Source organism: Uloborus diversus, chromosome 7, assembly GCF_026930045.1.
Source record: "Uloborus diversus isolate 005 chromosome 7, Udiv.v.3.1, whole genome shotgun sequence".
In the NCBI taxonomy this organism is placed as follows: domain Eukaryota; kingdom Metazoa; phylum Arthropoda; class Arachnida; order Araneae; family Uloboridae; genus Uloborus; species Uloborus diversus.
In genome coordinates, this window is record NC_072737.1 from 50,918,864 (window position 1) to 50,945,447 (window position 26,584).

At 35.5% G+C, this 26,584-nt stretch overlaps 1 protein-coding gene across 1 annotated transcript; it reads left to right on the forward strand.

Annotated features, from left to right (window-relative positions):
* The first annotated feature begins 2,920 nt into the window (after positions 1 to 2,920).
* Positions 2,921 to 26,237, forward strand: LOC129225930 (protein slit-like). Its single transcript, XM_054860471.1, has 4 exons — positions 2,921 to 3,579; positions 8,528 to 8,676; positions 12,976 to 13,154; positions 26,020 to 26,237. The coding sequence occupies exons 1-3, from the start codon at positions 2,921 to 2,923 to the stop codon at positions 13,116 to 13,118; spliced, it is 951 nt and encodes a 316-aa protein (XP_054716446.1). The 3' UTR covers positions 13,119 to 13,154; positions 26,020 to 26,237.
* Positions 26,238 to 26,584: the final 347 nt, after the last annotated feature.

The following is a 26,584-nucleotide window of genomic DNA, read 5'->3' on the forward strand; positions in this document are numbered from 1 at the left end:
AAATTTTAGTCAGTTCTTCGCGATAAAGTTGAAATAAGGACGTTTGAGTTGCCTTCTCCTGAATTTTTTGAAATTGAAGTCTTAAAAACGCATCTTCAGTCACGTTAGGAGATGTGTCAGGGTTTGGTGTCTGCCCCGCGAAATCTTTTGGCCTTGAAGGTTACAAACCAAATTTCAGGCTACACGTATAAACGTTAGAAGATGAATGGCAATTTGCTTTCTTTGGAATTGTTATGGAGATGTTTTGCGCATATTAAGCACGCAGTATTTGAAGTTTATCATTTATTTATTTTTTAGAATTGTACCTGCGTTAGTGGTAATTGTGTATTAAAGAAATTGTCATTGCAGTTGAGTTTTAAAATTTTTTTATCTACACAATTAAAGAAAGGGAAAAAATAATACAATTAAATATATAAATGAAATAAATTAAAAATATAGCTCTGAAAATTTCTGAAATTACAGAGTCTCGGGTAAATCTCCGTATTGCCCATGTGCTAGTAAGATCTTGGGATAAGGGCCCTTGCAGTGGCGGATCCAGCCGATTGTTTTGGGAGGGGCCATCCGAAATTTTTGAACTAGCTCCAAACTACCCAGAAATTTTATTAAAATGAAATTTTAAAAACTCAATTTTCGGTGTATCGAAACATTAGATGAGGTTATGGATTTAGGAATCTCCCTTGAACATGTTTCAAAATTTAAATTGCCGAGTAATTTTTGAAAATTAGGAAACTAAAAACGCATTTTGTCTATTTTTGATGATATACCGAGAAAGGCCAGGTTTCAGATGCTGGCCCCAAAATAGTTTTTGAAAATAAAGCTTAGAAACCAAAATATTCTGTCATTATGAATGCTCTTATAGCTCTTCACCTGTCCATCCCAAGAATGCACCTTTAGGTAACGTTTGCTTACATTTAAGGAAGAGTGAAGGTGCTTAGAATCCTTCCTTCCTGGAAATATTTTGCATTTGAGTCTCTAAAAATTTTTAACTATATTTATACATATTTTAGAAAGGGATGGAAAATTCGTGAGCTCCTCCAAAAACCTCCTTTTAAAGCTATCATCACGATATAAACTAGGGAGGGAGGGGGTCCTGCCAAAGATCGTTTGTAATTGAAGTTTCAAAAAATTTCATTTAAGTTGCTTTTAAGCAAGTTAACTGATAAGGTCTGGATAAGCTAGTTTCCGTTCACATTTTTTCCAAATAAAAGACTTAAAATGCAATTTTTTGCTACACATCAAGGCATTTGTGAAAGGGCATGGGAAAAGGGGGTTCTCTCCCTAGTTTCGAAATTAAAGCCATGAAAACGAAAATTTAGGCTCTCTTTGGTCTTATGAAAAATAGGTATACTCTGAGAACAGCAGCATTTAGAGATCGTCCAAGTGTCTGTAGTTGGAATCAAGACATAATGTAAAAGATGGAGAAATTTTTTGGAAATAAACGTTTTGTTTTGAGGGTAGGGATATAATTTATCTCCCAATTAAGGCCTATGCTTCTTTTTCAGTAAAACACATGTGTTAAATTTTGTTATCTTCTCATTTTTTTTTTCTTTTTTTTTCTTAAAAAATTCCTACAATCACAAGGCTTGGGGAGGGGCCATGTCCCCCATGGCCCCCCTCTAGATCCGCCTCTGGGCCCTTGACCCTTACGTTATTGCAGACCGTATTAATTGCTGATAATTATTAAAAATTTGTAGGTGTATGGTGCGGTATGGTGTATGGTATGGTAGGTGTACGGTGTAGGTGTACCACTGTAATTATTAAAATTTTAGGGTACAGAGGGTACGGCCTTAGATATGGATTTAAAAATGTTCAACTGACTATATGTTTTCATTTTTTCTTCTGGAAATTTATTTGAGACTAGTAGTTTCGGACATGTATTTGCTAACTTTAATAGGGATGTTAAAAGCCTCAGGAAACTCTTCCTACTCACTTAACCGCACTGAAAGTAGCTCCATACCCCGAGAATGAATATCAGTTAAGCATTTTATGATTATAATATCAGTTAAGTTCATTTGAAATTTTATTTCCTTTATTTTCTTATTTATTTTTGTGAGGGAAAAAAACATTTTTTAGAGCGGGGCCTGTGTTGGAGCGGGGCTCCATTGGGTTCTTTTGCTCTAATCGGCTTAAGGCCGGCTCTGTCGACGGCATACTTCTTTTCATTATATTGCTGCCTAAAGACAGCTGCCGCGAAGAAGAGGCTGTCTCAAGCGGAGCTAATTTATTGCCTACACATAAATAGAAAAGTGACATGTAATACCCCCCAAAAAAGGGAATTCAAAAATTATTTACTCTCTCTTGTGGTTTCCGTCAGGTTTTCTTTTCTTTCTTCTTCAAGCAGTCATTTTCACTACTGAAATGCAATAAACCTTATGACAGATTAAAAAGTACTGTCACAGATTGGGGAAGGGGGGGGGGAGGGGTTTCACGACTTTCATGACCCCCCTCTGTGCTGTTTTATTTAGATACAATAGTTTTCTTTTATGAATAAAATAAAAAAAGACAAGAAATAACGTTAAGCAGTAGACCAATGCAGTTTTATGTGAGAAATTGTAATTATTATGTAGATAAAGGGGTTTGTTTTGTTCTGAATGAAAGTTTTATTTATATTTGGTTAGCGCACTAAAACTCAGTGGGTAGACAACTTAAATCGTTTATTAAGTTGTTACACTTTGAAGAATTTGAAAATTTACCTCCGTCTTGGAATGGGAGTCCAAATTTTGCCAATTTGTTTTTTTTTAAATCAATTTCCACTCTAATCTCATATTTTTATATCAGAATAAGAACATGAAACACACGTTCTCCGAATTAATATCTAAAGATTGGCGCAGAGAATTTTTCTTATCAAATCAGGTGCATCTGTTATCGATAACGAAACAATAAATAAGGTTTGGATACCGAAGAAATCTGGAGATTCAAAATGCACCGTTTAGCGCTTGTGGTCTTCGTGGTTCTGAATGCTCTTTATATTTCGGAATGTCTTGAGCATGATTGTCCCCCTACATTCGAAAGTAAAGAATGTACTTGCGTGCCTGCATTCGGCAAAGTGTTCTTAGAATGTTCTGGTCTTCGAAGTCTGAAACAGCTTAAGGATGTCTTTACAACCATGAAAGGTTACGCGCTGACGGAACTGAAAATTCGAAATTCGAATTTTCCGTACATACCATACGATCTTTTCAAAGATTCCTCCGTGACCAGGATCCGAATCTCTAATTCCACTCTGTTGTATCTTTTCAACAGGGACTTAATAAGCGTCGAGGAAACTGTGACTGAGATATTACTGGAGAATGTCGACTTCGATGGTGGCTTAGACTGGAGTATTCTAGAAAATCTTTCTCGCCTCAAGACTTTGAGTTTGCTGCACACTTCTCTGGAAACGATCGGTTACGAAGTTTCGCAACTGGAATTGCCGGTGGAGACCTTGCTGATGTCTGATAATGAAATTGTAATGCTCGACGATGGAGCTTTCCAAAAATTCACCAGTCTTACCAACTTGAAGCTAAGCAACAACGAAATTACGGAAGTCAAAAGGAGCATGTTTCCTCAACCTACTTGTGGATTGCAATTTTTGGATTTAAGGTAAGATTAAGATTACTTCATTTGGGGACAATAGTGGAAATTTTGTTTAGACATCTAAGACTGGAAACAGAGGCGACGATAGGGACAAATTTCCAGTAATGTGAAAAACGGTTTAAATTGAAATGTTATTTGTTTGACATTTGACATAATGCGACGTAACAATATATCGTTACCTCTGAGCAGAAGTAAGATATCTAAGTCAACAGACAATAGTGAGATTTCCTATTGTTGTTTTGAGGGGACGATATGGACCATTCTCCAGTAATGCGAAAAATTGTTTAAATTGAAATGTTGTTTGTTTGGCATCTGGCTTAAAACGATGTATAGACAATTCTACAGTGATGGGGAAAATTGTTTAAATTGAAATATAATTTGTTTGGCATCTAACTTAAAACGACGTTACAATATATCGTCGCCAAAGCAACAGTGAGACATCTAAGCCGAGAAACAATATCCTAAAGTTCTGAGACGACAATATGGACGGTTCTCCAGTAATGGAAACTTCCCTTGGTTATTACTCAAACAATATTGCTAAGAAAACTTCCACTTTTTAAATTTACATCATTAACATATTTTTACAAGATTCCATATGTTATTTAAAGCCAATCTGGCAATTTTGAGTGCGCCTCTGTTTTCCCACTGTACCGTAATTTGGTGTGAAGTTCGACTTCCACAGTATACACATGCCACAAGGACCCGTTTATAGGGTACACAAAAGGAAACCCCGCTCTGCTATGCCATCTAGGGCTACCAGAGTACTGACCTTTCGGCCCGGGGCCCCCTAGAACCTGACGGGAACGAAATCCAACCACTTACGACTCTAGACACCGTGGACCCAGGTACAGACCTGACTCCGGTGGCGCCCATTGCCTACTCACTGTTCCACTCGATAGCCACTGGGCAGATACAGATCTACTCAAGCGTAAGTAAAGAGTGGTAGTTTACACGCGTGGATGCTACACCATCGCAAAACCCTCCCCATTTACCCGGGCTTGGGACCGGCATAGGGACGGGCCTGGTCCCCCAAAGACCAAACCCCACTTACGGCTGGGTTACCCGTTTATAGGGTGGGCAACTATTCACATACAAAAAGTACTAGGACAGGAGAGAGAAAGTGCATCCATGCCCGAGCCGTGATTCAAACCCAGGGCCTCCCCATCGCAGTCAGACTGCTCTGACCACTACAAGGTGGCCGGCTTCAAACAACTGTAAAACAAGATAATCTTCAAAAAAAGAAATGATAAAAAAAAAAAGTTTGTGTGATTCTCGTAGATTATTATTCCATGAGGGATGGGTAGGTTCCGGCAATGACACATGCACCTCACTTTTGCACCTGAGCACCAATCAGACAAGAAAACTCTTACTGTATATCAAGCAAAGAAGATTCTAGAGCAGGAATACCCAACTGTTTTCCCCCGAGGTCAGCATCTCATATTAATTTGAATTTCGCGGACCAGAACTTGTAAAACGTAAATACATTTAACTTTTTCCGAGATAACGCGGAAAAAACACGGAGAAGGAAATAAAATTGCACACTAAGAATTGTTATTGCTATTACATACTATTTTTAACTATACGAAGCCCCAATATGCTTTTCAGAAACCTATTTCTGATTATTTGCTTTGTCTCCACATTTTTGCAACAATCATTCTTATTACCGGATGAAGATGATCGGTGCGGCCTCCTTGGCTCTGTTATTGAAGGTGATTGGTTGTTTTAGCAGGTTTCAAAAGTTTTCGATTCGTGACCTTGAACATAATAACCGGCCCCATATACCACTTCGCAGACCCAGATGCCTTTAACGGGATCCACTGGGCTGTAGGTTAGGCAACAGTGGCTAAGAACGCTCTCGATCAAGACGCCTTTGAAACAATAACAACGGTACATGGATCAACTTCACGGACCCCATGTAACCGGTGGGCGGCTCTGGGAAACACTTTCCACAAAAAAAAAAAAAAAAAAAGAAGAAAAAAAGAAAAAAAAAATATTTAAAAAAAAATGATAATAAATAATTTGAATTTTGACATTTAGAATTCAAATTATGTTTTTCGCAATTACGAGTGTGTATATGTAGGCGTGTGTGTTTGTATGGGTGTGTGTGTATGTATAGGCGTGTGTGTTTGTGTCTGTGCACAGGCATGAGTATGTGGGTGTGTGTCTGTGTACAGGCATGAGTGTATGGTTTTGTGTATGTGAGTATATTTAGGCGTGTGTGTCTGTGTGGGCATGTGTGTGTGTGTGTATGTGTATGTTTGCATGCGTGTGTGTAGGATATGGACGCAACCTGGAGACGGTTTTCGCTAGAGGAGCAGCATCGGGAGGAGCCGGTTGACGGGTGGTGCTGCAGAGGGAGGCTAGGGGAAAATAAAATCAGCGTGTAACGCCAAGGACAGTCCAGTGAGAACAATAAGCAATGTAATTGCTCAAAAAAAAAAAAATCTCTCTAAGGGGCATGTTCAACTGGATTGTGTTCGATTTGGTTCAATTCTATCTACCAGTAGCGTAGCGAAAACAATTCATTCTGGGTTTGCAAAGCACATCTCTGACTGCGCTTTTAGTGAATACAATTGATCGCATTCGATCCGATCAAACTCTGTTCGTGTTGAATATGCCCTAAAATCACTTCATCTGGTTCCTGAATACAGTTTTCGATTCCCAACATTGAACGGGCCTCATGGATCAGCTTAAAAGTAAATGAATTCCGTAAAAGTGGTTTCTCTGCAAGTGCAGTGTAGCTGCAGGAAAAGCAACCTATCCTCATTATTCAGCGAATTTCCACCTTGAATGGCTCTGTTTCGAAAGTATAAACGGAGTTTTCACGTTTTACGACTTGTGAAAGTAGTTTTTTAGTTTATGGAAACGGCATAAAGTCTAAAATATTCAAACTGACTTTGAGAATAATATTTCGTTGTAACGAATTTTTGAAAAATCGCTTCGTTAAAACAAGACGTTTTTATGCATTATCTTAATGGGTTTTAAAACGGGACCAAACGTTTTGTTCGTTGTAACGGATATTTCGTTATATCGGTATTCGCTGTAACGGGATTTTACTGTATTTTTCTTTTTTATTAAAATATATTTACTAAAAATATTTGATTTTTAAAAATCTCTTTAAAATTTCTGAAAACTCCTGGTTTAAGGGGTAAACATGAGTTTAAGAGAGAGAGGAGAAAAAAGTGCGTGTACTTATGTGCAAGTATAAGAAGTTATATAAAATACTTATTAAGTCTTGTACTGTTAAAGAAAAAATAAAAATAAACATATATTTCTTTTTTTTAAATTTTTATCTCATCAAGTTTCCCCCCCCCCCCATTGTTGGGTTTTAGTAGCTGAAGGCAGGTAGGTGCCGCTAGCATCGGAAACTGAAAATGGTGTCTTTGGAAAAAAAAAAGTTTCCCGTTGCGAGGGGGGGGGGGGGAGGGGGTCAACCACCCAGAACCTTAAGTTTTTATGAATTTTATCAATCATAATATGGCGGTTTATATCCATCCAAGGACTGTTATGAACAAACACTCACATCCAGAAAGTACCTGACGCAAAGTTGAAAATCCTTTAAATCTTCTCAGAATTACGAAACGTTTGCACGCAGAAGTGTTTAAACGTTGGGGAAAAAACTTTTTGAGGTAAAGATCAAAATAAAAAAATTATATTTATAGTCTAAGATGCAATTTTATTATATTATTATTCAGTTTTCTTTGTAGGTGCAAGATTTTATAAACGCTCTGTATTTCTCAAATTGTTATTTTTTTTCATGAATTTTCGATTGTAATTTTATTTGCAACAATTCTGATCGATAGAGGGCAATGCAAGGTTCGAAAGATTAATGGCTTTGTTCATTCTTAGAGCTTTAAATGAATGATTGAAGAAACCCCCCTTGAAAGAATAATAAAATAAAATCTAATATTTCGCTATTTAAGTACGATTATTCCATTAATTATATTTTAAATTGGTTAAAAATAGTTCTAAAAAATTAAAAGTAGAAAATCCAGGGAAAAAAAACATTTTTGCAGAAATTATCAATATAGATTATGTCGTTTACATGGAGTGCGACGGGAATGTAGCCAGACATCGACAATCTCGCTAAACTGACACAGGATTTGGGATGTCATTTTCTTTGGCTCCAGATTTGGTGACGATTTGGCAATATTTCTCTAAATGACCTTCAAGTTGTCGTTAAATAGGCTCCAATTTACTTCAATTTGTTTAATTTTTTCTGCTTTATGTTGAAATTTTGCTTTCATTGTACTAAAAGAAGTCTAGCTTCTAAAATAAAAGCAACAATAACCTATATTACCACTCAACTGATTCAAAACAAAATAAAAAAATGTTGCTTTAAACATGACAACATAGAACAAAAACCTTGGCGTACAACAATACCTCCTTTGGTCTAATAAACTTTAAATGTATCGCACAATGAATCCACACCATCAAACCTTTATTTAAAAATCTTATATTTTTCTCAGGGCCGCAGAGAGCCAAGGCGGGCTCTCTGCCTTCTCCAGATCAGTTATCTCCGCCTTCGAAAAAAAAAGAAGAAAAAAAAAAAAAAAGAAAAGGGAGGAAAAGAAAAGAGAAAAAAGAAGGGAAAAAAAGGGGGGAGGGAGAAACAAAAAATCAAAACAGCTTACTAGAAAACAAACTCCTGCAACAGTAAATACCTAAAGAGTAAATTTTACTTAATCTTTACGTTTTCTTTTATTCGTATAACCCCCCCCCTTTCTTTCTTTCTTTTTTTGACGTCAGTGTCACCAGTCCCCCTCCCTCTCCAAGGCTCGGACCGCTAGTTTCCGACTGGGCTGACATGGCCTCTCGTCGGGCCTGATTTTTCTGATATCTTTTACAAAGTTCTCAACTTTTTCGTGTTATGACATTAAAATGAAATGCTTCTTCCAATTTAGTTACGAAAGAAATAAAATGCTTCATTAACAAATATCTTTCTCAATGACAGTTTCAACCAGCTAACGTCTTTCCCGGAAGATATGTTCGATGGAATGCCCCAGTTTCACTCCTTAATTCTGAGAAGCAACGATTTCGTCAGTTTGGACCACATCCATGTCCGAAGCATATTTCCCGCTCTTGCTTTCTTAGATGTCTCAGGTAACTTTGCTTAATTTGACTTGATAATATTAGCCCGGTTATCACTGGTAACCAGGCTCTCGGTATATTGCATGGTTTTCTGCCTCGGTCTTGGTTTAAGGGAATTAACTAACTGCTTAATAACGAATAAATACCTTAGTTCTTGAAAATTGAATTACCAACGTTTTGATGCACAAAAATTGCAAATTACTGCAGACAGCCGAAGAAAGACTTTTCATCCAAAAGCTCACTTCTTTGCATTGAAAAAGGTGTTCCTTGTAACACCAAAACACATGTCTGCCATATTTTGCAATTTTTGCGCATTAAAAGGTTAATAACTGCATTTATTAACTGCTTAATGCCCAGTGCCGATTAAGCCAGCGCGGGGCCCGTAGCAAATATTTTCAAGGGGCCCTCGTTTTTACATGAGTACATATAGTAAACATGAGAACAACAAATAGTACACTTCTTCATTGAGACGGGAGGTGCACATATAGCATGCATGAATACATAAATATGGATATAATTTCAAAGCTTCACTAGGGTTATGACCCCCTTATATTACCCCTCGTTTTCTCGTTACTACACGTTTTTAACCTTTAATTCCAAAAACGCAATTTTTGAACGAGTTAAAATGAGGGGGTGGGGGTTTACGCGCAGAAAATTTTTGATATTTCAATTCTAAAAACTCATTTCTGACGACCCCTCATGACATTAGGAAGAGAGAAGGTTCGGAGGCTCTTATTCGGAGATTTTTTGAAACTGAAGTCAAAAATTCCATCTTAGGTAAAATTAAAGGGAAAATTTTGAGTGCACAGCGACTCTCTACAGGCTTTTTTTTTAAATTGAAGTCTTAAATAGAACTGTATTATCTTTAATGTTGTTGTGGGGAGAGGGGTGTTCAAGGAGGCCCCATTGGAAAATTTTCGAATTTATTATTAATCTAAAAACACAATTTTGAGCAGAGAATTTTCGAAATTGTAGACTCTAAAAGGATAATTTTATACGATCTTTGGTCATTTTGGGGTGGGGGGTGGGTCGAGTTCACGAAAGCCATCCCCTGGAGATTTTTCGAAATAGTAGAAGTGTTGAAAACGTGATTGTACGCCATCGCTAGTTACTTTTAGTATGGATTGGGATTCAGGGCACTCTCCAAGGCAACCTGGAAATTTTTTGAAGTTGAAGTCTTAAAAGTATATTTTAGACCATCGTTAACAATGCTGGAGGGGATGAGGTACACCCACATAGAAATTTTTTGAAATTATAGTCGAAAATACGCACTTGTACGCCACCTTTATATGATGTTATAGGAAGGAATCGGGCTTGGGATTTCCCCCATAGACATTTTTCGGGACTGAAGTTCCAAAAAGCAGTTTTAGCGGGTTTTCAATCATGTTAAACAATTTTCTCCCTGAATTTTTCTGAATTTCAAGTTTGAATAAAAAAGTTTTCGGCTACCTTTGGTGATGCAAAAGAAAAAGGTTTTTGCTCATTGTTGCTTACAGTGTCGCGGGCAGCAATTTTTGAGGGTGACAAATTGAAATGAAGTTAAGAGACCAAATAGAGTTTAGGATGATTAATAATTACCTTTTCAGGACTCTAATTTCGAAAGCTTTAAGAAGAAAGCCACTTTCAAGCAATTTCTGGATGGTAACCCTTTTCCCATCTCTTGTCTAATATCGCCAAAAGAGAGCTTTAAACTGTGCTTTTAAGATTTGTGCTTTCAGCGTTTCAGAAATCTCCTTCTCCTGATATCCCCAAAAATTGCGTAAAATTGCGTTTTCAGACCCTAAATTCCGAGGAGAGCTCTTGAACAGCTCGATTTCAAAAGAATTATACCCAACTGCTTCCCCAGCTTCTCAACATTCGAGGAAAAGGCTCGAGCCACCACTCGTAACCTAAAGTTAGTACTAAATATAGCCTGCGTCTTGACGATTTCAGTTTCTAACATTTTGCGAAGTAAATCCGTATCCCCCCCCCCCCCCGAATAACGTCTCCAGTGATAATCTAAAATCGCGATTTGAAACAGCCAGAAATTAAGTCAGAAATTTTTCTGGGGGAGTTCAGCCCCTCATCCCTTTCTCTAAACTTCCCACATTGCTTGAAATTTTGTTTTCAGCTAGGCTTTAGGTCGATGTCTCAAACCCTTTCTTCCCAAAGATAGTCTTAAATTGGCTACAGTTTAGAACACAATTTCAGGAAAGAACCCCATCTTCTTTCCTCTATTGTTATCAAACAACCTAAATTTGCTTTTTTTTTAAGGCTTGAATAGCTGAAAGTTTTAGGGATCCCTAACTCCCTTAAATTTCCTAACTTAATTGACTTAGATTTTTTTTTTTTTTTTTTCAAAATTTAAGAGAAAACCCTATTATTCGTTCTCCTAACATTACCAAACATTGCTTAGAATTGTAGTTTTTAGGTCAGCTTTGAAAATTTTCCGACAAAACTGAGCTTTTTCTCCTAACACTAAGAAAGATTAACTAAAATTGCGGTTTTAAGACTTCAACTAAGAGAAATTTCTGAAAGGCATCCAGCTATCCCCCCTCCTCCCCTTCGTGTTTCCTCTGACGTGACTAAAGATATTGTTACTTCAAAGAATCTGATGCCTTGATGGGCTAACGGACACACATGTGGCAAGTGGAGTTCTAAGGTAGTGAGGGTTCTCAATTTTTATTAGTTTGAAGGCTCCAACCGTTTCTGAATGATGCAAGAAGTCACTCCCCCCCCCCTCCACCGTTCCTCCCTGCACCTTTGGTAAAATTTTTGAAGTGAACGCTTCTTTATACGCGTTGAGCATTCTTAATTTACCTAAATATTTAAAAAAGCTAGACCTAAATAGAAGAATTCAAACGGGTAAAAGTACGTTAAAGTACTTTTTTTCTTTAATTCCTTTCTCATGGCTATAGAGGCCCCTAGAAGCGCGGGGCCCGTAGCATTTGCTACTTCTGCTCTACGGCTAATCCGGCCCTGTTAATACCCAAGCTTTGCCTTCAATTTACAAGTTGAACCGCGCCATGGCTGCGGACTCTCGCATGTGAGATAAATTTGCTTTAATAACCAGTTTAGTGGCACTCTCAACTTCAATGAGATGACACCTGCCTTTAGCTCGGTTGTTCACTATTCCAGACTAACGAGCCCATAACAAGGACGAAACTGCTTTCTTTGGATGTGATAACCGAGGTGTCGGTACCTTGCATGTAGTTCTGCCTTAGCCCTGGCTTAAGGGAGTTCACAAACTGCTTAAGTAAAAATGTCTTTAATGTTTGCAGTTTCTTGATGTAAAACTGATGCAGCAATAGCCTTAGTTTAAGGGAGTTAAGTAGTCGCTTATAGGTAAAAATGTTTTTCTTGTTTCAATTGCTTGATGGAAAGCTGGTGCAGCAAAGGAGGGGGGGGGGGGGGTCGTTCTTTTTGAAAAATAATTTTTTATGAAAATGTATTACGTTTTTCTTCAAAATGAGGATCAATTATTATATTAATTTTTTTTCTGCATACTTTTGAATTCATTCTGTATTACTTATTTTATGTTTAATTTATGCATGAACTTAGCATTGCTTTTTACTTCCTTTTACAAAAAAGGAAGTATCGTATTCGCAAAAAAATTTTCACTCAAAAATCGGCCTTAATTTCTATTTTGCTCACCCCCGAATTATTGTTGGGGGTTTTTTTTCCCGACTCGATCACACGTGGATATATGACTAGGAACGTAGAGACACCCGAAATATCCATTTTGACGATCCCCGAGTTAATTACAACGAGTTTTCTCGTGACGTCTGTACGTACGTATGTGTCTCGCATAGCTCAAAAACGTTATATCCTAGAAAGTTTAAATTTGGTACGTGGTCTCCTAGTGGGGTCTAGTTGTGCACCTTCCCTTTTAGTTGCATTCGGATGTTCCTAAGGGGGTCTTTTGCCCCTTTTTTGGGGAGGGGGAAATCATTGTTAATTTTGATGTAAACTCAAGTGGTGTTATAATTTGGCGGACACTTGGCGATATATCGCCAGTTTTTTGATCGCCAATTTTGCGACAAATTTGGCGATTTTTTTTTTTAATCAGGTTTCGATTTGGCCACTGTTGGTGATATTTAGAGAGTAAACTATTGAATCTCATTAAAATTGCCAATAATGGGAAAATGACATTAAATTGGAGTAAAAGGAAGTCATGTGAGGCGCACATCAGCTCGTTTTCTTTATGCTATGTTCTTTTTTTTTTTTTTTTTTTTTTTTTTTTGTGGGCATTTTTTGTGAAAAAAATTTGGGTTTTCCAGTTTCTTTTTAAATTTTTTGTACATATTGTTATTTTATGACTATTTAATGCAGACAACCCTCTTCGATGTGGTTGTGAACTCTCCTGGCTTTTGGAAGAAGATAAGCCATACCATTTCTTCGGGCAATGCAAAAATATCCAGGACTCCAAAAATTTAAAAGATCTTGCCAAAGAAGATTTTGCAGAATGTGAGTGATAATGAGGCAGTTTGAAGGATGGCTATGACAAACAGGTAAGATTTTTTTTCTGATATTCATAACAGTGCAATATACAGAATGAGGTAAAAAGGATGTAGTATGTTGGAAAAAAAGTTTTAAGATGAAAAAAAAGTCAAAAAGTACTGTTGAAGAATACCAATGAATATGTATATGTTCATGATTTTGTTTTGTAATGTAATATGAGAACAGCCACAACGACAACGTAATGCACTTTAACCTCATTGTGGATCAACTTATAAGCTGCAATGCAATTTTTCACAAAATATTTAGAAGTAATTAAACCAAAAATGTAGAGAATTTTAATGTTGTAGAAAGTCGAACCCAGAGTTAATAATGTATGGATATCAAACATGAGCATAAGGGATTTTTTTAAACCAAATAACCTTTTTCAATGCCTTATTAAGAGTGGAAAATCTTTAGATCTTGTGGAAAATGAATGTAGTGTTACTATATACAGTGAAACCTGCATATAACGATGCTGTTTATAACAATAAACCTGTCTATAATGATATTTGTCTTGGTCCCAGAAAAGCGTCAGCATGAATAATCAAATCAAACTGTCTATAACGATAACCTGTCTATTACGATATTTTTTTAAGGTCCCAACAGTATCATTGTAGACAGGTTTTACTGTATACAGAAGTTTGGTAACTATCTCATTTGGGATATCAAGAGTGCCCACCTGGGAGAGGGTCATGGCGCAGACTGCCGCCATTGAAATTTTTAGGGGGGTTGTTTTGAAGTGTTTTTTCCCTTTTTTTTGCGGGGGGAGGGGTCGTGATAATTAGGGGGGCCACCCCTGGGGATGTGGTGTTTAATTTTAGTCTTCTTATCTCAAGAAAGATATTTCTTAATTAGACAGGTTTCAAAGAAGGGGTAGTAGGCTAGTAAAGGGACTTTCAATTTTAGATTATGATGCCAGACTTTCAAGTCTTAGTATGTATAGCCTGGAGCAAAGGAGAGTCAGAGGGGACATGACTCAGTTGTTTAATTTCATCAAATTGTAGAATGTTAATGGGCTAAATTTTTGTATCAAAAGCAGAAAAGGGGTTGGTCATTGTTTCAAGTTATTTAAATCGCAGGCAAATATGGAAATTAGGAAAAATTACTACTTTAGTAGGGCTGTAGGCATTTAAAATAGCTTAAAGAGGCTGTAACAAGCAAGGGAGTAAGTAGATAATCAAGAGGGCTATTGATCTCCACTAGGGGCTAATAAATTGACTGGGACCAGCTTAGCTGTGCTCAGAGCCTGTTTCTGGTCGTCACTTTTGTAATAATTTATATTTTTACTTGCTAACAAAAGTTAACAACCTCAAGTGCTCCAGGCAGCGTTAATTGGTAGCTTTGTATTACTATATCTGTTTTTCCATAAGCAATGCTAATTTAAACCATGTTTTGTGTTTAAGGTGTTGACTTTAGATTTTATAGAAATTAGATGTAGTATTACTATTTTTCATATGTATACAAGTATGCAAACAAAAATCAACCAGTCTCTAATGTCTGAGGTGTTAATTGGTAATTGCGTTCATCCATAGATCTTATGGCTAATGGATGCACTTGTTAACTAAAATCAAAATCTCAAATGAATAAGGTGTGTTTATCTTTAAATCTTATAGAAAAGTAGATATTGTATTACTCTAGCTGCTTTTCCACAAGTAATGCTAATTTAAATCAACCATGTTTTTACTTGTAGCTTTTTCACATGTAGTTACTTGTAGCTCTTACTGGGTGTCTTTACAGGGGCGGACTGGCCATGTGGGAGATGTGGAAAATTCCACATGGGCCGCACCTAACTTGGGCCGTTTTCTTTTTTTCAACGTGTTCGTATCGTTTTCCTCAATTTTTCTTTGAAAAAAAAAAATTAGCTGGGCCGGCCGTTCTAGGACCCTAGGCCGCTCTCGTGTTTCTAGAGTCAGTCATAACTGTAATTGGGGGAAGAGGATAGATGGTTTTCCTCATCCAGTGGTCACTCTTTTCTTGCCGAATTATTGCCGTATCTTGTTACGAAGGGAGGAAACAATGACTTTGTGGAGTGCAGGGGCGGACTGGCTATGTAGGCATTAGGGCAAATGCCAGACGCGTCGGTTCCCCGAAAAGACATCAGAGCAGCAGGAGAGAAATTTTCGGACTACGGCTCCAAAGGGATACCGATAGCTCAGGGAAAGGTTTTAAAGTATTGTGGTGTACCGAAGAACTTTTCATGGGGGCCGGGGTCAGTGCTGACGCGAGGCCATGTTAGCCTAGTCGGAAACAGGGCCGCCGAGTGCCAAGGCGGGCTCCTTGTCAAACTGGTCACCGGGCCCACTCTCACAGAAAACTTATCAAACTTATGCTACTCCAATTCCGATCCAGGCCCTTTCAAGTGCCGGGTGCCTAGTTTAAAACTACATGTAGGTTGGCTGACATGGCCTCTTGTCGATCCAAGCAGTATACATTTTACGAATTCCGCATCGACTCTCAGCGGCCGTGGCCTCCTTATAAAACACCTTCATATTTATATGTGCGTGTGTCTGTGTTTGTATGACGTATAGTACTTTTATGACTTTTTTAATGAGTGTTTTGACCCCCTCTCATTCTTTTCGCTGCGCTGCGAGTAAAGGTTGTGTATGAGGGGGTTGTATGTCATTTCCTCTGGGGCCTAGTTCAGGTATTTTTATTATTAAAGGCTATTTTTCATTTTACTTTCTTCGTCATAAACCCGACGTTTTAATTCCAGTTTTTAATTGTTGTTAAAAACATTTATCATGCTTCTGCATTTTAATTTTTGCCAAAAAAATAATGAATGAATGAAATATTAATAAATTTATCAAATTTATTTCAAAGCTGAACTTAATAAACAATATATTTGTGGATGTTTTTAAAAGCACTTTTTTTCACTACTTGTTCAAAGTGCTTCTGAATTCGAGCATACAAATGAACAATATTGAAAATATAGATGAATAGTAAATATTAGCTATTCTTACTTTATGAACAATTCATTTATACTCAAACGAAAGTCAATACAGTTGTTTTCTTCCTTTTTTTTCAAAGAAGGATAGGTAACTAGTAAATAATATTTTAATTTCAAAAAGGCACACCTCAAATAAATTTCAAAACGCAAAAATGAAATAGATAAAATGTTTTTATTTCTTTAAACTATTTCTATAAGCTTGATTCGCACTAAAAAGTATGAAACAAAATGATTTCTTGATTAAAACACTAAAAAATTACAGTTGATCATAATATTTTTTGTTTAGAGAAATTCTGAAGCGGTCAATAAAGTTCCAATTGAAAATTTAAGAGAAAAAGAAGTAGGCGGTACGCAGCTTTTTATGAATAACTTTTATATAAATCCGCCTCTATTTCTTCTTCTCTGAATTTTTTATTTAAATTTTATTGGATGTGTTAGAATAACCCTAAACTAAAGATAAAAAGAACTCCAGTTTTTTAGTGTTGCAATTAAGAAACCATATACTTTTAGTGCGAACCAAGCTTTTAGATATAGTCTTTACAATTGAAAACGTTTTTTACATTTTATCACAGGTCTCAAACTTGAACATTGTTTCGGTACTTTTGATGCATATTTATAATTAAATGCAAATATAACTTGGGAAAAAGTGCTGTTTTTTTTTTTTCAATTATTCATTTTTTTAAAATTTAACAACGAGTTTGGATATCAAGCACATCATTGCGTGTTTTCCATATGCATACAAAAGTAAAATAATGCAAAAAAGAATGTTGTTTAAGCAGAGGCGCCTGATGAGAGGTCACGGGAGGTTGCTGTGATCGCCCAAAAAATTAATTGTTCAGCAAATTTTGTCTGAAAATTCACGAAATTTCAAGACGTAATTGCAGTTTGTAGTCTCGAAACAAGTTTTTTTTCCTGCAAATGCTGTGGTATACTGAATACAAAAACCTTTTTTCTCATTATTATAAAAAGCAGGAATTAATATGTATAGAACTAAAAGCTTATAAGTGCAGTCTATCCATTTAAGTTTCTAATTAAAATTTTAAATTCATTTTATATTCGAGCCCACAAAATATAATTCTCTTACAGACCAGCAGAAATTATTGAGAGACATTTTTACTATTTAACTATACCATTTGCTTCATTACTAAAATTTGAGAGTGTTGTAGCGTAAATTAAAAAAAAAAAAAAAAAGTTTAATTTTCTGTTTGTTATATTTTATTTCCATTGAAAAATTAAAATATTTATTTTGGAAAAATACGTGATGTAAAAATTCGAATTGAAAGGGTTAGAGTTGTTGAATCTTAATGGTTTATGTTGAAATTATCATTTTTGAGACCGAAAACAAAAATGATTAGACTTTTAAACAAAATGGTTAGATCTCGTGGTTTTCTGACTGGATTCTAAAACTACATCACATAGAGTCTAGAGTCCTTGAAAACAACTAAATAAGTCTTTGAAGCTCCTAAGCAAAGTGTGCTTCGTTTTATTTCTCATCAAGTGTTTGAATTATTAATAGTAAAAATGGGTAATATGTAACTCTCTCGTTCCCCATTTTTTAAATCTGTACAGTACACCATTTCTTTTAAAGCATTTTTCACTATTGATCGGTTCGTATTTAATTCATTGTTGTATTTGTTGGTGGATTTGAGGGGTGACCAAACACTTATTGTACCGCAACCCGTTGGAGCTAGAGTGGAACAGTGAGTAGGCAATGGGCACCACCGGAGTCAGGTCTGTACCTGGGTCTACGGTGTCTAGAGTCGTAAGTGGTTTAGATCTCGTTCCCTTATGGTAAGGGGGTCCCGGCCGAAAGGTCCGTTCTCTGGAAGCCCCAGATGGCATAGCAGAGCGGGGTTCCCTATTGTGTACCCGTTGGAGCAAGTAACAGTGCATTATCTTTTCTCCTCCCTTACTCTTTCTGACTGTCGATTGCTGTTATTGAATTGTCGAACAAAAAGCAAGTTTCATTATCTTAATTAGTGAAATAATCATAAAAAAAAGTTTTGCTCTCCTCTTTTTTCCTGATCTTTTTTCGTTCCAATTACCCCTTATAAGGCTTCAAAATGCAAAATTTTACACCTTTTTTCAAAATTTAATCCGGGGGAGAAACCCCCGGACCCCCGAAAATTGGGGATATTCTATACCCAGGGGCAACACACATTGAAAACGAACAAAGAAGTAAAGCATGACTTTAAACAAACTAATATATGTCCTCTTTTACCAGCCAGAGAAAAGTTGTCCATACTACAAGACGGGGGGGAGGGGGGAGGTGCGGGGTTAAAAGACATTTTGTCTTCGAAAACGCGTGTTCTTAATGAAAAACCCAACATGAAACTTTTTGGGTTTGGAAAAATACAACCAAGATATTTTGGGTAGGGCCGGCAAAAATATTTTTCCACATAAAAATTTTAGGGCCAGTCCGCCCCTGTGTCTTTACATCTAGAAGCTCACACCTTTGAACTGAAAAAGGGGTTCCTTGAAACCCTGAAACACGTGCATTCTGTAATCTGATTATTCGTGCTAAACAACATTGGATATTTTCTGTTAACCATGTTTGTGTTTAAGGTGTTGTCTTTAGATCAGATAGAAAACGAAAGATATAACTATTTTTCATGTGTATATAAGTGTGCCAACAAAAATCTAACAGTCTCAAATGCTTGAGGTGTTGACTGGTAGTTCTATTTGCGTACATATTCCGATTTTGTGGAAAATGCATGTAACATTATTTGATAACAAAAGTCATTGATCTGGAGTGTTTGAGGATATAAATTAGTAAAGCTTGACCGCGGAGAGATGGCAGATGACCTTGATGCCAAAATATCATTTACATCATTTGTAACGGGTTGTTAGTTATTATTTTGTAATGGGTAGGAGCAGCAAGGACGTGCCTCTTACTACTCGACGCTTTCTGGCAAATTCTACCTATTACGAATGATGGTTCCGCTTCAAGGTCATCCGCCATCTCTCCCTGGTCCAGCTTCATCATGTGTATATCTTTCACAGATAGCAAAATAAAAAGAACAAGAAAAATAACAATATAATCTTCAACAAATTTTTATTACTCTTCATGTAACTGCAACTTTAAATGAGAAATAATCTAAATCAATCCCCTAACATTAATTTCCCCCCATTTTGGAACAATTTCGTTTTTCAAAGCTTTATGTACAAATAAAATCTTTAGCACTCGATTGCCAGAAATAAAACGACAGGTCATTTTTTCACAGATTTAAAAGAAGAAAAAGGAAGTCTTTAATTGATTTTTTTTCTCCCCATTCTCTAGTAAGTACTTACAAATTGTGAAAAAGCCATTTTAACAGGAAAGTCGACCATTCACACATTAGACACACACGTCATCAACACACGTTTTCATCAATATATTTCCACACAATATCTTCCCCACTGGAAACAACCAAAAACTTAACAAATTACATATAATCGGCGATGGGGGCCAAGTTAGCCCAATGCATTTGCACTTACAATTTCCATCTCATCTAGACAGGTGCTGCTACAGGTTTTTTTTAACATTGCTTAAAGTCTATCATCTACTTATGCCTGTAACATTCATATAAAACATTTCTCCTTTCAAACCTGTAACAGTGTCCTCTCATGGAGTCAACGTTTAAAAAAAACAAGTTATAATACAATATACACATAAAAAGATGTAAAAATCACATTTTGCGATGAAAATGGACAAAAAATGGTCATATATACACAGATAATTCTTAATGTAGTGACAAATTCATGATTTGTTTTTTTAAATATGTAGATTACATTGTTCCAATTAAGTAAAACTATTAGAATAAAACACTACAGAAAATGTCGAATAGAATTGATAAAAAAGAACTGTCTGAAGTAAATTCAACTATTCTTATTATTTAATGATTGATTTCTTATATGGAAGTGATGATTTGATATGAGAAATGATAGTTAAAACTAAAAATTGCAATGAATGGTTTATAACTAAAAGCAACAAATGAGAAAAAAAAACACCGACATCTATTCTAAATAACATACAAGTCGTCTAAACCGTGGTAACTTAACAAATCCCGCTCAAGAAAAACGGCAATATTGTTTTCAAAAATTTGGCCATCAACTAAAAGCGAAGGAATAAAAACAAAAATTCATGAAACAAATTCATTACATTTAATACTCTCTGCCGACGCCAGTTTTTTTGATAAATTTGGGCACTTACAAGTCTAAACCATCACGAATAATCCGCATCAATATGAATTATAATATGACAATCCTGATATTGAGATAGGCGATATGTTAATGTGATTTACCCTAAAAGTGATGTAGCCATAAGTCGTTGCAAGCAGACCAACCAGCAGTAAACTTGATCAGGCACCATATGTGTGTCCTAGACTTCCTTAACACCCAGTGAAAGTCTAGCAACATGTTACTTAGACAAAATATGCTCATACCAAGAACTAACTATATAATATGCCTGTGTTATTTACAAACCAGCACCATCACAATAGCTTCCCTTCGAAATGGCTTTTTTTTTTCATATTATATAAAAATAGGGTTTTCTACATGGCAAAAATGACACCCAGATATTACACATCGTACATACATCTTTATATACACTGTACAAGAAATAAAAATGCAACATGGCTTTGCGATACTTTTTTTTCTTTTCACTTTTTTTTTAAATGTTTTATCTTTTTGTATAGTTAACCTACTTAAGCTTGAAGCGTGCTGAAACATGTACTTATTAAGATGCGATTTTCACAAAACAATTGCTAAATTGACTTTTTACCAGTGGTTCTCTGCTAATGTCATTTTGTATGGAGATCAGTTAGTCCATAACAATGCAAGTGGTCAAAAATGGAGAGCTTGATTGGTTACAGTTATAGTTTAACTCTGATAAAGTAGACTTTGGATAAGCTGTGGCTTAAACTAATCCATTTGTTAAAATAGGGTGAGTAAAGCAGATTTGTGATGCGATTATTGGCAATGTGCCTATCTAAGAACTTCTCTTGTTTCAACCCAAACATGAATGAGCTCATCCAAGCCAAATTTTATTATAAACTAGTGGCACCCTCACGATTTTGCCCGTAGTGGAAAATTAAAAGGTCTTTTGGTTCGCCTGTATCTTTACAAGTAATGTATGATGAATTTCTTGCCAATTGGCTTGCCCATGTTACGGTTCCAGGTTATGATATCTTGGTAATTTACTGGTCCATCTTATGATAATTTTACTCGGGAAAATGTTCTTAAAATTTGAATAGAAAAAGAACAAAATCGAATTTTCGAAAAATTGCTTGGAGGTGCACACCCCCATGCTACAAACTAACTTTGTGCCAAATTTCATGGAAATCGGCGGAACGCTCTAGGCGCTATGCACGTCACAGACATCCGGACAGATATGCAGACAGACACTTTCAGCTTTATTATTAGTAAAGAAGCACAAGAAAAGCAGAATCAAACAACAAGCTCTAGATTCTTCGGTTCCTGTGAGCTTCAATAAAAAATTTGAGAATGCTCGGCCCATTATAATTTTAAAGACGATGACTTGCAACGAGCTTAGAGCCCATCTAAGCTGGTCCTACTCAATTTGATCAATGAAAATTAATATCCCTCTTTAAACTATTAATTATAACAGTTGCTTCTGTTTAACTATTCCAAATGCTTGAAAACTTATTCAAGTAGTAATTTTTCCTAATTTCGAGTTAGTTTGAGATTTTAAAAGCTTAAAACAATAAAGCTTACTTTTGCCATTTAGGCAAAATTTGCCAATTTACATTACTTTCGGACATCATTATATACTTAATAAGTACTTAATAATACTTAATAATAATACCCAGTATGCAAAAATATTAAGTTCAGTCCTCGATATACTGCTAAAAGCAAAACCATTACCATAAACTTCACTTTTACACCCTTTTTGGATTTTGACAAATTTGCCAGGGACTAGAAGTTATGTACTTGTATATGGGATTTTAATTCTTTCTATAATGCAAGGCTCGGGAATATTTGTTACTATTGACTTTTTAAGCTACAGCTGAAATATCAGATAGTGTATGGAGTTCTACAAAAAGCTCCCCTGAAATGGTAATGAACTATTTGTCATTGTCCTCGATGGCGCTTAAGGAATATGTTCTTATAATATTCAAAATGCATTGTTCCAAATTCGAATTGCGTAATGTTAATTTTGTTTAAATTTCTTAAATTGTAAAGCTTGACCACAGAGAGATGGCAGGTGAACTGGAAGCAAAAGTGGACCGCTTCATTTTGCAAGGTAGAATCATCGAGAACAGGCAAGGCAGTCAAGTCTTGCGTTCTTACAGACCCTACCTATTACAAAATGAAGTGGTCTGTTTCCACTCCAAGTTCACAGGTCACCTCTCCGTGGTCAAGCTTTACCAGTAATTTTGTTTTTAACCAGTTAAGTTTTAACATTTACAAATATTTTTGTCAAGGGCTTAAAACATATTCTCGAGCAGACTATCTTTATTGTTCATATAACAGATTAATTTTTTAATGGAGAAAATAACTATTACTGACTTTGCCTATATCCTTGTCCATGAATATATTGACTTTATGTTTAATTTTCTGCAAAGATGCATTATATTTTTTTTAATTGAAGATTGTTTTGATAAAGTTATCAAACAGTGTATCAATACTACATGCCAAGGTTCCCAAACTTTTTCGATTCAAAGCACCATTTGAAGAATTAAATTTTTTTCTCGGAACGCTTACCCTGTCTTCATTCTATTTTGAGAACCCCAGCTATAAGCTATAACATTTTGAATAGAGCTAACAAAGCACTCTAAATTATATTTTCAAAAGTAAGAGGCATTGATGGTTGAACAGACTAACTGACCTCTGAAAGACTGAACGTGATACTTTAACATTAGTCATTAAAATTGCAATGCAAAAAATAACCTCACATAAATAAATACCATCATCGAGAACCACTGATTTTAAGATCTACCAGAACAATGAACTATTTTTAAAAACATGGTAAGAATTTAAAAACATTACAAATTCTGCACAAAACAACAGTACAAGACGTTATGCCAAAAAGCCGACAAGAAGAAAAACAGGAATCATTGTTCTCAATATAATATAAACATTTATATGAGGCGACTACATCCTACAAAATATGCAGCCTTCTCCTTTTAACAACGTTACATTTAAGTTAACCATTCTCCATGAAATGCTGTATTTTTATGGACGAAAAACTTTGTCTCTAAGTTTTCTTGTTACATTGCATAGATAAGTCGAAGTGATTACCAGTGAGTTTTGTTTTCACAAACATTTATGGCACATAGACATACAGCAGATTGAAGTATGGAGTAAAATACATGACTAACTACTCGCTAAAAACACTTATTTCCTAACTACTAAAGTTTAAGCATGATTACAAGAATTAACATGATACTTACTTTTTACTGCAACCAGGCTAGAAGTTGCAAATATTCACCAAGGCTGCTCATGAGGGGGGGGGGGGGGGAGAATGGTGCAAGCTGCGACACTCAGATTTTCAGGAATAGTTATTTCACAGAGTTTTTGTCCTAATTTGGGGGGGGGGGCGCTCCTTAGTATGAGGGGTTTGCAACCTAGAACAGGGGGGAGGGGAGCACTCCTGATTCACCAAGTTTGGAAATTTTGAATTCTGGCAACTTTGCAAGTTGCCTAATTAGCTTAGAGTTGTTTTTTCACAACGAAAATGAAACTGATAAAAAAACTAATAGGCAATTCCCCAATAAAGGGAGATTTGCAAATTATGAAGCTTTCTGGCACTTGGTGATATGCTTACTTCTACCTTGGCAGCAACAAAGAGATATCGCTCCATGTATCCCTTCATGCTGGACCAACCATGCTACAGAAATTTAACAGTAACTTCGCCAAAGGATTGCCAGACTCAAATTTTAACAACAGCTCTGAAAAAAAAATAATAAATCCCTCACAACCGAAAGTAATCCCTAGTAAATAATATGCAAGATAACGCCAAAAAACCCTCCATAAAGGAACTGTAATTCTACGCCAATTACTTACTATCACTAGCTTTTTGATACTATCTCAGAAGGTCAAAAAATAACATACGAATAATAGGAACATCAAGTCGTAAAGAAAATAAGAACAAAAATTTTGACAAAAGCGAATTTGTTTTTGGTATGTCTGGTAATAAAAACATATATGGCACAGATTCTTAAAGGGGAAAAAAATAAAGCCATGCATTAATATTTGGCAGTAAAAGAAAAAAAGATGGAGGAAATCGATGGCACAAAAACTGGCATGTCAAGAAAAAATCCATTTAGTTTCTAACAGTTCGGAAGCAGGAAAATCTAATAATTCTTTACTAAAATTACAAAACTAAAATTTAGAGCACTTTCTTTTCATTTTAATTAATTAATGAATAACTGGGAGACAAACTTCTTTTTCCTAATAAGAGTACATTTAAATTTAATTCATGTTTTGATTTTAGGATTACCAAAAATTAAATAGCTCACCACTCCACCTCTCCAAAACAAATGTCCCCTCATGGTGAAATTTTTATTGAGACAATTGCTCTGAACATCTCAATTTGTTATGTTTTCCACTACAAAATCAAAATACAATCAAAAATAATTATTACTGACTTTGCCTACATCTTTGTCCCATGAATATATTAACTGCTAATGTAATTTAATTTCCCGGACAGAAGCAATTTAATTTTTTCATTGAAGATTACATTTTGATAAAATTATCCACCGAAATATGATAAAATTATTTCGCCACCGAACTGTGCATTGCTATTTTACAAGGATAATTATTAAAAAGCTACCAGAAAAAGGACTTCTAGCTAGAGCACTTCAGAAATTTTGTTTTTGGTTCCGAATCAAAATTAGCAAAACAAGGGTAGCCAAAAAAATAGAAATAATGAGACTGACATTCAATACCATCACAATGGAAATAAGACTAGATACAAAACACAAAGGAAAAATATCACTAAAATGCTAAAAATGAAACCATCATGCACAATAAAAAAATACTTAAGCAAATTTTCTTAAGATTGAAAAACATGCATGTGAAATTTACAATGTAAAAACTTTTTAAAAACACAGGGACATTCCACAGGACAGAATTAAATTTTTGTTCCTGACTATGCAAAGCCTGACATTTATACGGAAGGATTTTAAAAAGTATGGTCATTATATGCCAACTCAATTTTTATTGACAAGCCACTAACAATCGCAACAAGCTAAAAATTAACATTATAAAAATTTTTAAGATTGTATTGTGCAAGTTTATAGGCCAAAGCAAGCCAGTTTTAAAGATAAGGCATACATTTGGTACTATTGGTTGTACTTGGTAGATTCGTGGGCATTATGACAGTGGGGAATCACTGCCATGTCACCGTGCAACTTGTACTAGAGTATCTAACTTTGATATTCTTATTAAAAGGCAATTCATAATGTTTGACACGCTAAAATGGAATCAACTATGTTTGATGAATTGAATCTATGTTCACATAAAAATATAACCGATGAGAAATTGAAAACAAAATGTTGACATGTCATGGATTCTAAAGTTGGTAAAAAAGCCAGCTATCTTGTAAAAGCATGAAATTGTGCAAACGTAATAATATGTATTGCTCTCTAAAATTGGAAAAAAACACATAAAAATACAGCATTTCATGAAGAATAACAGAATATTATGAAAAGAAGTCCTTTTTAAAGCTAAGGCAAAGACAAAATTACAAAACTAAAAATTACTACATTGAAATATTTGTAATACTGTCTTCGAAAAGAGGTGACAAATATATGGTTTCCTTTAAATTCTTCGAGTAAGTACTTTTTGTTAAGTCCAAAAACTCAAGTTAAGTCCTACTGATTGCTCTATTTAGGTATATAATGTTGTTTGACTTGTAATATATTTTAAGATATAAAATTACTTTAGTGCATTGATTTTTTGTGAAATTTTACTTTTAATTCCAGGTTTAATCTATGGAATCTGAAATTCATTTGGCGATGTACATCAGCGAAACAAGAAAGGGCCATCCATTTTCAATGGCCTTATAGAAAGTAAGGCACTGCCCTTAATACTTTATGAAATAATTCAATCTGAAACATTATGAGCACTATAAAACGAAAAAATATTGAAAAATAACCTTTGTATCACCTTTTTTAAAAAAATGGCAAAACATTTTAGAGAGAGTCATTAATACCGGCGGACATCCAAAACCACGAGTATATTTGTCACCTTCAAAAATGTCTTCCAACACATGATACAAAATGTTCCCCAACTCAAAGTTAAAGGGGAAACAGTCTTTTATTACAGCTTACAGCGACAGTACTCGGTGAATATACACAGTAGTGTGCTCTGGAAACACATGCCTTGTTCCAAGGCTCGCTTGAAAATCAGTGTATACATACTATCCACATTAACGTTTTTTTTAAAAGTTCATTGACCCTTCAAAAGTTTGAAGCACAGTAAAACCTTGATTTAACAGATAATGAAATGGTTATGCTTTCGTCACCCTTGAATTCATATTAAATTATA

Bases quoted from the DNA above. Each gene is read 5' to 3' on its own strand.
- LOC129225930 (XM_054860471.1), top strand. From the start codon at position 2,921: ATGCACCGTTTAGCGCTTGTGGTCTTCGTGGTTCTGAATGCTCTTTAT. The intron at 3,580-8,527 runs GTAAGATTAAGA...TCTCAATGACAG, and splicing joins TTGCAATTTTTGGATTTAAG to TTTCAACCAGCTAACGTCTT. The intron at 8,677-12,975 runs GTAACTTTGCTT...TATTTAATGCAG, and splicing joins TGCTTTCTTAGATGTCTCAG to ACAACCCTCTTCGATGTGGT.